Source organism: Falco punctatus (genome assembly GCF_963210335.1).
Source record: "Falco punctatus genome assembly, chromosome: Z".
NCBI lineage: Eukaryota > Metazoa > Chordata > Aves > Falconiformes > Falconidae > Falco > Falco punctatus.
The window spans coordinates 78,096,450-78,109,676 of record NC_137586.1 but is presented as its reverse complement, the minus strand read 5'-3'; the positions used below and the strand labels follow the sequence as shown (position 1 = coordinate 78,109,676).

Here is a 13,227-nt window from a genome sequence, read left to right as displayed (position 1 = left end):
TATTCACTTGCACTTGCATGCTTGTAATTTGTGAATGATAATGTAGTTTTCAACAGTAATACTACAATGCAGTAAATACATCTTTCCTGATATGTTTATTTAGAGTTCTTGAAGCTGGAAAGGCAACCATATGTTCATCTGAAAATGCAGAGCACAATGTAACTCATATATTGAGCAGTCTACAAACTTTCCCTATGCAAAAGAGAAAATGCCTCTCTGAAGTTCAATATTACCCTTTGCAATATCTAGGAGATTACCTTTTTGAGGTAAGTAAATTAAGAAAAAGAATCTAACATTAATCTTTCATTGTTAGCAATTTTTGTCAGGTTTACTGGTTACAGTAAATGATGCAGCATTAATAATAGGGATTATGATCAGCCTGAGTGTTTTGTAATTTAGTTAAAGGCAATACAACTTCCTGATTCAGGGACTGCTTATCCAAGGGAAGAGAAAGGTTCTTGAATATATATAAATACCTGAAGGGAGGGTGCAAAGAAAACAGCCAGGCTGTTGTCAGTGGTGCCCTTGACAGGACAAGAGGCAGTGAGTACAAACCGAAGCACAGGAAGTTGTATCTGAAGGTCAGGAAACAGGTTTTGTTTTGTGGGTTTTTTTTTTTTTTTTTTAATGTGAGGGTGATGAAGCATAGGAGCATGTTGCCTGAAGAGGCTGAGAAGTCCCCATCCTTGCTGATACTCGAAAGCTGTGTAGGCATGATCCTAGGCAACTGGCTTTAGGTGGCCCTCCTTGGGCTGGGGCTTTGGACCTGATGATCTCCACAGATCCATTCCAACTTCAACCATCCTGTGAGCCTGTAATAGAAAAAATGTCTTTCCAAAAACAGTGTTTTGGTTTAGACTTTTAGACCAGAAGAGATAGCAGCAAGGAAACATACATTATTTCTTCCTCTTCGTGTTCTTCCTTGGCTCTTGCTTTGTGCTACTAAGAAGAGGTCCCAGTGTAGATAACCATCAGCTAAATAGTTATTCACAAAATACCAAGAAAAAAGGTACTATTTTTCACTTATATTCTCTTCATTTTGGTAGGGCTTTCAAATGTGTATATGTATGTATGTATCTGTCTACCTATGTATGTGAAGGTACATATTTTTTTACTGAGTTTGGCTATATTGTATCTTCATGATTCAAGATCAATGAAATTACTTTCTTCTCAACTAACCTCAATTCTACCTTTTTTTCTTACCATTATAGATAAACTATTGTAAAAAAGTCTGTAGATTGTTAAAATTCAGATTCTGAACTCAAATCAGTTTGCTCGCCATCCTTCATGGCTGGGAAGAACTGGAGGTTGCAGTGTGAATTTTGTGAGGGAATGGTATACTAGGCAGAGAAAATTCACTTACACTATTTCTATGGTAGGAATCTAACGTAAGCTCATCACCTGTATTCCCTTTTCAGCGCACTGAGCTTGATACTGCAAGAATTGTAATTTCTTAAAATAATTGTAAGAACCGTTACCTGAGCATACCTTTAACTCTCCGTTACTGTAGAAAGATCAGTCCATATTTGTAAACAGTTAAAATGAATTTAAACTGAAGAATTCTATAAGCAACCATATGTTTATAGGTATGGTTATGATGCTCAACTCCATGTGAATATATTAGCATGCAAAGAGGACTTGGTAAAAATGGCTTATATACCAACAGCTTATATACTGTAATGCTTCGCTATTTGCAGAACTGTCATGTGTGGAGTCAGAAGAGACATAATTGTCTGTATTTCAGAAAATGTTAATGAGTCCTTATAACTCAAATCACATGACGCTTACATGTGCAAAGACAAGATTCAGCTTTGTCTCTTTCCATACTAGAAAACCTGTTGCCATCCATGACAAAACTTAATTTCTCTTTTACTAGTCAAAAGTGTTAAATTCTGGAGATTGCAAGCTCAGTGTTTCTTGGTTGGTAGAAGAGGACTCTCCAAAGTCCCTGTAACAGCTTTCTTCTGTATACCTAAACTAGAACATGAGACAGTACATCATCAGATCCACTAAGGCATGAGGACCTGGATGGACCTATATGAAGAGAGAAACCACAGTAAAGGTCATCATTCTAGGGAGACAGAGATTTTTGCTGGAATGGCTAAGCCAGATGAAGCATTCAGTGCAATATCAAATGGTTTGGAGTGTTAGGTTTACCATTCAGCTCCAAAATTGAATCAGGAGTTAAATCCACAGTGATGCAAAACATTAGGCAAAGCAAGAAAAGCAACTTGCTTCTCTTTCATCTTTCCATCTGAACTATGAGGGGACTTGTCACAGTTTGTGAATTTTCTTTTATGTGTGGAATTCACTAGAATTAGAATTTTTTACTGTTTCGCTTGAGAGAGATGCCTCATGATTCATAGCTGTTTGCTTATCAGATGCACTATTCAGAACTTCCTAGCATTTTGACCTTTTGACCTTGAACTACTCAAAGGCCTCAGAAGATGCTTTTAGTCTGGTAGTTTCTTGTACTGTGGGGCAATTATAGTCAACTGCTAATTGAAAATACTACCTTTGCAAGCAAATACGAGCCAAAACTGTGTTACTAGGAATAACCTACTTCATTTGAAAATCCTTTGGATTCTTCAGATCAAAGCATATACCTGACTATTCCTGTTTTAACAAGCAATAAAGCTGTTATGGAAGGGTGAGGAGAGGGTTGAAGGATCTTAACATTTACAGCCTGAATAAAACACACATTAACATGGGATCTTAGTTTAGTGTTTACTCTCTTAATTAAATATGTTCAGAGAAACTGTTCTCTACTACACCTCTCAGCTAAGATAGACATTTATGTTTAATAGAGGAGTGGTTGTCAAGTTTTTGTGGCTACCTTAACTTTTCTTGATTTCTATGAGAAAAATGTGGTTCTTGCTATGCACCCTGAATTCCTCCCAGGTGTAAAAACGGGTTTCCAGCTTAACCAGTCCATTAGCTTGCACATATCTTTTTTTTTTTTTTTTTAGACTTCATTAAAGTAACTCACCTCAGAGGCCAAGAGAGCATTACCTTTCTATTTAAATGCATCTAAAGAACCTCAGAAAACTGCCAAGACTCCTAGTCTTGTAAAAGTGAAAGTATAAAACATAGGCAATCAAATCACAGCACTTGTCCAAATGTATTAGGCTTTATCAAAGAATGTTACAGACATGCTCTTGTCTCTCCCTCCCAGAAGTGCTTGGCACATAATTCATTAGAACACTTTAACTTTGCAAATTGGTAGTCCTGCTATTTGACTGCTACTTCTGGCAAAAATAAATACCCTCCTTCCTCCCCTAAACACCTACATATATGTCCAGTTGCTGAATTCAGCAAAACAGTATTATATTCTCTTCAGTCGACCTGCAGTGACATTCAGACTATTCTTGCTATGATATTTTTTTTTTTTGAACCGAGTCTTTGCTTCATCTTTGTATTTTATATCTGTTCTTATAACCTCAACCTCATAACTCCAGTGTTAAAATACTCTGACGGATTGTCATTAATGATTTGATCCTACAAGGCATCAAATCATACAGATTTATTCGTTCAAGATACTAAAACATGCATGATTTTAGGGACCTAATCTCACACTTAAATTTAAATGGACGCCTTAAATACTTTGTTGGATGCATGCTGGAATTAATAAAATTTTGCCAAGATGGTACTATAAATTGTTTAAATACAAGTATTTTTACAGGCATGTTGAAAATAATGTGCAGAAAGTACCACAAGAAGTAAAGACTCATGAATGCATCAGAATTCAGTTATCCTTGGCTCATCAAAAGCTATTGAGAGCTCTTTTGAAGTTACTAAATTAACTCTCTTCTGTAACATGCAACAAACTCAGTATTCGTTGAGAAATATCGTTATACACATACCAAATACTTTTGATTTTAATTATACATTTAAGGGAAAATCTGAAAACAGTATGAAACATGTTCAGTGTTGGAGACTTTACTTTGAAAACCTAAAAGTATAAACTGTTCATGGCTTGCGTCTTATCAATGCATTCACTGTGGGTTTTTGCCTGCTGTTATTTCCCTAATTTCCTATACTTGATTCACCCATCAGATTCAGGTGTTTCAATTAGGCCAGCTGCCCCAAGCCTTCCAAACCTGCTCCGAATAAAATATGGTCATCAGTACCTTTCCTAACTCCTCACACTGCAGGAGTAGGCTGCTTTTGTAATTAGTTATACATGTATTTGCCTAAAACAAAGATGGTGTTTTATCTGTGTATCTTTGATCAAAAGCATACATTGAGGCTTAATTGTTCTCATCCTGAAATAACTTTTAGATATTTTTTTTAGTTGTATTTTACTAACAAAAGTTATCTTGTGTCTTTGCTGAGAGACTTTTCAGAATGAGTTGGAAACCAGTTTGATAAATATTTGCTTATTCCTTATGCTTGAAAAATAGCTGGAAATGATAGATGGACTTAGAGAATAAATTACTTTAAACAAACAAACAAACAAACAAACCAAAAACAACAACTAAAGAACTTACAAATTTAAAATTACTAGTTCAGACTTACAGGCAAAAACTAGAAAAGATTTCATTGTAGTGGCCTTTATAAAATGAATGCATGGTCATAGCCAAATTGATGAACAAACGTCTTTAGATATCTTTACTACATTTTTTACTAATTGAAAAGGTGTGGACTTTGTTTTTGGTGTTTTGAAAATGCCTGAGAGAGAATCCATTGTGGAAATACAGCTCTTGTTTCAGCCACAGGGATTGGGTCAGACTTAAAGCCAGTTATGAAGAATAATTATGGGGAAGCTTACATTGACAATTTCTATGCTATAGGTTCCTACAACATCAGTGTTTTGTTTCCAAACCACCAGCTGTTTATCTGGCACATAATGTAGACACTTGAACAATTACAAAAGCATGTATATGCACGCAAGGGTTTACAATAGAATATGTAGAAAGACTCAGCATGTAAAAGCTGGGTTAGAGCATTAGCTTTGAAACTAAGAAGTATTTTTTTGCTTTGCACAGAATGAAATACGAAATACTGAAGATACCAAAATGAACAGTTTCCTGACAGCACAAGAAACAGACCAAATCGTGTCTAACATGCAGCTTGCTGAAATGAAAAATGCTGTTGTAAAACATATATATTTTGCTGCGGTAAGTAACAATCAATTAATGCTTTCTTAGTATAAAATCTGAAGTTTATATTATTAAATTTATTTTTCATTATAGTACTGAGCTAATAAAGTAGATATTTTAACATCTTTTGAAATAGTAATAATGCCTTTTAACCTGCAGTGTTTAATAATCCCGTATTTACTACATCTACCATTAATCAAAATCTAATTTAGTTATCGTAATTGGTAGGCATGGGTGTGTGGAAGACATGGTGGACTACTTGAAATCTCGGTGTAATATATGAGATAAGTAGTAGCTAATGTTGTTCAACAAAATGTCTTTGGATTACAGGCCTTCTATGACTTTCCTGTTATCTAGCTGAATTACACTAACACATTTTTAAAACTAACCATACCCTAGAGCAAGCATTTTGTTGATTCATATAAGTGTTTTTTATTACAAGTAAAACATAGAGATAAATGCACTCTTTTGTTTTAATGTTGTCACATGTCTAATCCTGATAAACATGCTACATTAGGAATTAAAACCACTGTTTCATATCTTTAAAAAAAACAGTTAATTACTTTGAATTAGGATATATTATCTCTCTAAGTTACAGTGGTGCAGATGATAGTGTGTAATTATTTTTGTAGGAGCTGGGTTACATAAAGCACTGTATGATTTTTTTAACTGCAAACTCAGGTCCTCTATGTGTATTAGTGTAAGTTCTTAGTAGCAGAAGATTTAGAATATTTTAAGTACTCAATGTACACAATGTTTAACCAAAAGATTAACAAATAGAAGTCTCCTGTTGTTTAAATCTATGTACCTTCAAATGTTGCATCTTCTGTGAGTGACATTTTATCAAGACTAGACCTGCCAGACTTTTAAAAAATAAATGTGTTGTTGACTTTTCATGTATGCTACAAACAACAAGTGCTCTTATCCCATTATCTTTCTCTCAAACTATTGTGTACTTACGTGCAGATAGAATAATCATAATCCTGAAGACAATCTCTCCTAAAAGACTTTTTTGGTAACATATATTAGTTAGATGGTAACACTAAGCTGTAACTAGATATAGCAATAATAGTAATACCTTTTTCCACGTACTGCCATATCTGTACATTATAGGTGAATTGCAAGAGGAGTCCAAAGTTTTCATTTTGCCATAGAAAAAATGAAATGCTTAATATTTTTTACTGTGGTTAAGTGGACCCATTCTAGTAAAACTGTCCTTACATACCAACCACATAAACAAGCACAGAGAGTGACAGGAAAAATGGGGAGAAAAATTGCCCATATTATATTTTCCTTTTAGGTCACTAATACTGTATTTCATAATTTTGCCATCCCAATATTAAAAAGATAAATAAGAATAGATAGCCATGTTTGAATGTTTTGCTTGAACTGTATTTAATGGAAGTTGTCATTTTGGGAGTTCTATACAGTATTGAATATATTTATTGGTATCCAGTGTGCACGTTGACTTTATCCTGTTTTACAGGCTGTTAAGCACAAGTTTGCTCAAAAGCACCGCCTGAACAAATGCACTCCAGAGGTAAGGATTCTCACAAAGAGGGCACGGTGCATATATGGAATTTTATTATGAAGTTAGGCAAACATACTTTCATTGTGAAATTAGCTATCAAATAAACTTTTTAAAATATTTATGTTGTCCAAAACTCTGATAAAGTTTATTGAAGAGTGAAAGAGCATCATTAGAATGCTGTTGAATGTTGCTCATTCTTACGACACTTTCACTACTGTTCCCTTTATTACAAAGAAAGTCTTTAATCCTGCTAGTTAAAAGAACCTGACTGGTTATTGTTAGAAGAAGAGGTAAAGATTGCCCTAACGTGATTTAGAGCATCCTAAATTATTCAAGCACTTACTTTATTGCTACTGCATAAATAATAGCTAACTTTTTGCAGTACTCACCAGTTTTTGCTATAGAGACAGACTTTAGCTGAAGATTTTCTCACTGTAGAAACAGTACTTTTTCTTACAGCATAAGCCTTAACATCATCACTCAGGTTTCAGATTCTATAGAAGCACAGACTGCTAGTAGAATACATTATGTTTTCCAGTCCTGTTTTCATAATACTTTGAGTTTATTTATTTTTTTGTACTATTAGTTAATTTCTCTTTTTTCTTCCCACTAAGCCATGTATATGCCATTGATCAGGTACAGGTCAGCAACAGGTTTTATTAAGTCTTCGTTATTTCTTAAGTAAATAAATACTTTCAAATTTTTCCCTTTTCTATCTATAATACTAAGAATAAATCTTTAGTCATTGAAACATTGCCTGTTAGTACTTAAAAAGCATTATATACATAGTAGCTATGACCTACTTTATATGATAACTTGTGTTATTTAAAAATTAAAATGGGAAACAATGTAAGATCTGTTAGCTTCCTGTATTTCTCAGGAGCTGAAGTTGTGGTATCTTCATGAAATGTACTACATAAGTAGTTACTTAGTATATAAATGAAGTCTCAGTCTGTCAAAATGAGCTTTCAGACTTCACAGAATCTTTTTTTTTTTCAAATTTGATTTCTTTCCATTGACACAGTAAGGAGGGGAGGAGAAAAATGTTTTTAAAACATGAGCGCTGAAATGCCTTTGTCATTGTCCAACACTACCATTAATGGGCAAAATGCTACATGCATTTCTGTTACTGGACAGACTTGCAATAAAATGTAATGTTAATGTTTAGTATATTGAATTTGTGGAAAAAAACTTTAGCTTTCTTAACACATGTAAGCTGAAATTGTTGTTCTGTTATTTATTTATCTATTTATTTTAAGCCTAATTATGATACTTTTCTTATGCGTGACATGCCACTTCCTTTAGCTTCGTGGAATATCCATTGTTAGCCTTTGCATCTGATATGGGACTTTTATAGGCAGTATATTTACGGCTTTTAAACAGTACACATTTGCAGTAATACTAGTGAAGTAAAATAAAACCTAGAAACTAAATTAACAGATTAGAACCTACATATTATATATTCAGTCATCTCAGTTTGCATCTGCTAGGAAGGCTTAACTCAGTTAAGTGTTCTGTTATCTATCATCTTCCCTGAAATTTTTATTTCTCTTGCATCAGCTCTGCTTCCACATTGTGCTATATAAAACACAGCTTGTTGTCTGTGTACCTTCATTTTTCATTTGTTTCTGCTTAAAGTTCTGATGGTTGTACCAGTAACACTTAAGAAACTGCTAGTCTCTCATCAGCCAGAGTACGAGCCAGTGCAGATCTGTACCGTTTGTTGAATATTAAGCCCTTGCAACAGGTGTCTGCTGATACTGGAAAAAGTCCATCCCCTCAGTTTTCTATCATCCTTCCTTACCCCTTACAAATAAACTGAAAACCAGTTCTCCAGTTCCTACTTATCTTGCATGTACCATCCAAATAATGCATCAATGTTACTGTTTCTTCTAGGACCAGAATTTTCAAGAGACAGAAACATATAGGTTTAATTTCATAAAAAGATGGATGCTGGTATTGATCCTCAGATGAGGGCCAGTAGTAACGTGCTCGTACATGCACAATATATGGAGTTATCTTCACACATCTTAACTCCAGATGACAGAGAAGTTGTTCTTTGACTGCCATTAAACAGTTTATGATTGCTCTTTAGATCTGCTGTTTGCATATAATGTGAGGATTTTAATAGTGCATATATGAATGAGAAAACTGAAAAAAAAATGAGTTGCAAATGCCAGATGCACAAAGACTTGGTTAAAAGAAAATTGTCTAGATGGGCAGCTTTATTTATTGTTAACAATAATGTTATTAACAACTGTAACAACAGCATATGTTGGGAATCTGAGGAATGAAACATTTGCAGACAAACTGGGTGTCTGATGCTAAGGTGGAGCTCATTCAGTGAGACTTTAGCTGTGATTTAACTGTGATCATTTCTTTCAGAAGTTTTTTCAGGTTTGACCTGAGCCTCTGATGTTTTTAGTTTATTACTGAAACCTTTTTTGAAACTACCGCACATCATGATAGCAGTGCACTCTGTAGACCTCAAAACCACAGTTGGACTGAAAGTCTGTGTTAATTTAAATTTGAAACTAGTTTTAAAACAATCAGTAGGATGTCTTGAATAGCTTTCTGTAATGTATATTAGGAGCCAAGTTTTTAGGCAGAGATCATAAAGTCTACGATTTGTCAGGGACTAAAGCAATAATAAATTTATGTAACTGTTCAATTCCCAGCAGTCCAATCAATGATCTTCCTGACTCTGCTTCTCTCAATTGTGACTCCCTGTCCCAGTTTCATTGAAATTACCAAAGCCTCAGGCTGTGTGATCCAACAAAATAGCTGGATTTCAAAACAGAAGTTATCAGGCAAAGGGAAGCTGTGCTTCAATTAGCGATATAGCTGCAACTGGTTTGTGTATCTTAGCTTTGGCTTGAACCTGGACTAGCGGAAAGGTATAAATGGCAATGTAGCTGATATCTTCAATAGCTCCTCTTTCATATCATTAATCTGTGGAAATTAAAGTTTGGAAAGCTGAGAGTACAGACAATAACAGGGAAATTGCAGAGCAGGTACAGTGTTTCATGAAAGCCATTAGGTCCTTCTGGGTACTCTGAAAGCTTGCTAAGTTAAGTGTTTTGCTGTCATGAGTGGCAGAGAATAAGAAGGAAGCCCTGTGCCATTAAGTATATCTTCAGAGCTTTGACATCCACTGGGATCAATACCTGTGCTTATCTGTAGCATTAGCTGCTTCTCTGACATGCTATATGGGAATAGGGGAACTAGGGAGATAAAACAGTTCCATGGTTTATGCTTTTATAATGTGTACTCGTAAATGATGTATTTCATGATCTTACATTTTTTTCTGATTTTTTTTTAGCTGTTCAATGGTACTTATTATCTTACTGCTCCAGCCATATACTGTGGGATTTACTCTGTACTTTTGGAAATATTAACGCTTCTTTGCATACCTTTCCAGAATAAATTATAGATATGTTATTGAGTGTGTGAATCGTAATTTGTTTTTTAAAAGTGTAAATGTATTCATATCTTCTAAGAAGAGAAGCACATTCTGAAACCTACTATCTTTTCAATGAAAGCCCAGTTCAGTGAAGTGAACTCAGTGAAGGTCTTTCTAGATGACAACAGTTTATAAGATCTGGCAATAAGTAATATTTCTGGTTTAGTTTCTCATCTTCTCCCTGTATTATTATATTACCAACATTTTACTTAGAGATTTCTTGTTAGTTCTTGAAAGTTGTCTTTGTCTTTTTTATTAAGCTGTTCTTTTACTTACAAAGATTTTTCATTCCTAGGTTAAAAGTACTGTCCCATCCAGAGGCACATGGTATATACTTGAAGGATTAGTGGAAGCGTATTTATTTTCTGATGTAGTCACAGAACTTGCTGCTTGTCAGAAGTACTCTATGCCTCCCATGCAACTTCTTCATTCTCTTCTAGAATATGTCCTATTGGTGAGAGATGACGACTAGACGTGTTATAAATATAAAAGCAAGAAATGGAAATAGTATGACTTTTGCTTCTGCCATTGTAGGTTTTTTTTAGTGATGTATTCAGTCTTCACTTTGTTCGTCAATGTATTTGTGTTAGTAAGGGAAGAATTTAATACTTCAGGATTTTTTTTAATTATTACTTATTTACAAGCCATATGAATATAGTGCTCTAAATATTGTGGAAGAATTGGCCCAGAATTTTTTTGTTGCTTTTGGAAACAGCACTTGTGACTTTTGTTTTTTAACCTAGTAAGCCACAGATAGTTCGATTGAGAAAAAGGTTTGTTCTAAGCAATGTTGCATTCAGCTGGAATATCATACTCCTTGTTTCCTTCCTTTTTTCTTTAAACTCTGAATTTTGCAACTTGTAATTATGCATCAAATTGCATGTTAGTTCACTGATTAAATTTGGTCATTTGGGATTGTAAGGAATAAAGAAAACATCTAAACATCTAGTAATTGTGGATCTTTGGCCAGTATGGAACCAATGTTGTTTTGTCATTGTGTTACAGGGAAATACAGATGCAATATTTTCTGCTAAACTTAATCACATTTTGTACCTTGTTCTCCAACATGATCCTCCTTGGAAGTCCCCATATATGTTAAATTATTATTTGAATCTTCTTCAGTGTCCTGTCTGTAAGAAAGGCACTTGGTCCTTCATAGAGATGCTTGTAAGGTAAGAAAGTTTAAGGAGTTGTTGGATGCAATAGTTGTTACATTAGTCCAGACTCGAGGACTGGAGGGTAGAGTTGGATTCTGTTGCACCAAAGTCACATTCTCACCAGAACAAATTAACTGTATTTGAAGATCTAAAATTGTAACTGAGGTTTGGGCCTTTCACTTTATGTTTCAGGAAGTGTTAGTTCACAGGCAGGAGCGGAGGGGTTGGAAAGGAAAAATATACATTTTCTTGTCCTCCTTCCTTTTCTAAAAAAGGGTTATTTTATTTTTTAAGCTTTCCACAAATTATAATAATGTAAGTATTATTGCTATTTTGTTGTATATGTGTATATATACACACATAAATATATCTGTAGTTACAAAGCAAATTCCAGTCTTAACAAACACGTAGCTTTATGTTGTATTTTGATTTTCATCATAAACTTCAGCATCTTGTTAAGGATGTCTGACTACATCTGCAAGACTCAGTACATTGGAGCTTTTTGGGTAGTTCATGCTTTAGCTTGAACTTTTTGTGATTTGCATCAATAGAAATTCTGTTCATTTGGAAGAGAAACTGTCCTTTTATTACAGTCATAAAATCTTAATAACATTTAAATAACTTGGTACAACCATGGTTACAGATAAATGAATGTGCATGATTGTAAGCATGTCTATAGCCTTGAAGGGCATTGAATCACTGTACTTGAATCACTGTAACTGGACATTTAGTAATTTTTAATAGGAATATGTCACATGGAATGGAAGAGAATTTATATTTTAGATAAAGTAATTTATCTTTTAGTACTTAGTGGCAGAATGTCAGTACCCAGGAGTTGTATACCTGGTGGTTCCAGGACTCAAATTGCTAGCCAAAAAAATATGTTTGCACTTTACTTCAAAATTATCTCCATCATGTTAGACAATTGTTAAGACTTGATCACAAACTGTAGTCCTGTCAAATAATATGTGTGAACTGTTAACCGGAACTAAGGTATGTAAGATCTTACAAGGTCTCTAAAATATTACAAGACTCCCTTGTAATTAAATAATTTTAAAGAAGTTCTGTTAAATTCAGTAATTGTACAGTACCTCAAGTAGAGACAGAAAAAATAAATACAGTTAAATTATTTCATTCGCACTGTAATACAAAATCTAGCACAAAGCCCTAGTCACAAGCATTGATTTTTTTTAATTGTTACTGTTTTTTGAAAATACAGCTTTAAAACCAAAAAGGCTTTAAAATGATGAACGTTGCTGGGGAGCAATGTATTTCTATGTCAAAATTGTCAAAAGTCAAAGCTGACTTTTTTGCCAATAGATCAGACTATGATTTCTGTCATATAAATGGATTTTTTGATGTGTGTTTTTCAGGTCTTGCGTTTATTACAAAACCATTTGTCATGCAGTCTTAGATTCAGGGAGAGAAGATGAACAGAGGATAGTTCACAAAACATTATTGAAGTTTTTCTTTGATTTAGTAAAAGCTGAAGTAGAGTTTCTGACAGAAAGGTGGGTTCTATAGGATACTACTTTCTTATTACTTTTTCACAATTTAACATGCATTTCTGTGTACAGCAGGTTGTACTCTTTTTTTTCTATGGCCCTAAGAAATTGCGGTTCTACAGACATGGCAGTTTATCCAATTCTTAGTTTGTTTATTACAATTTATATAGGTTTTTTTCTAGCTGTGTTTTAAGGCCTCTAACTTTTCCCAACCTGTTATTTCACTATATGATAAGTATTTCACTATATGACAAGCAAGCATTTAATTTTGCTCATAAAGTTGTATTTTTAGCTTTGCAGTGCCTTCATATTCATTCTTAAAGTAGACAAGCAGCACTTTGAACATACTGATTTATTTTAATTTTTTTAATTCAGTTAGCTGGTATCTTTTGCTAGGCCGACAATTATCTTTCCTTAGTTTATCGAGTATAAAAAGAGTCTTGTGTTTACTTTATGTGATATTAGCACA

General features: G+C 34.1%; 1 protein-coding gene across 8 annotated transcripts in view; it reads left to right on the top strand.

Annotated features, from left to right (window-relative positions):
- SLF1 (SMC5-SMC6 complex localization factor 1) overlaps window positions 1–13,227 on the top strand; it is a 50,308-nt gene that overhangs the window by 17,137 nt on the left and 19,944 nt on the right. For all 8 annotated transcript variants that reach the window (XM_080372344.1, XM_080372347.1, XM_080372343.1 and 5 more), the window contains 6 exons: window positions 104–266; window positions 4,989–5,120; window positions 6,589–6,642; window positions 10,392–10,550; window positions 11,102–11,268; window positions 12,627–12,764. In XM_080372344.1, the coding sequence (XP_080228470.1) occupies window positions 104–266; window positions 4,989–5,120; window positions 6,589–6,642; window positions 10,392–10,550; window positions 11,102–11,268; window positions 12,627–12,764 (813 nt within the window). The remainder of the gene's footprint in view (window positions 1–103; window positions 267–4,988; window positions 5,121–6,588; window positions 6,643–10,391; window positions 10,551–11,101; window positions 11,269–12,626; window positions 12,765–13,227) is intronic.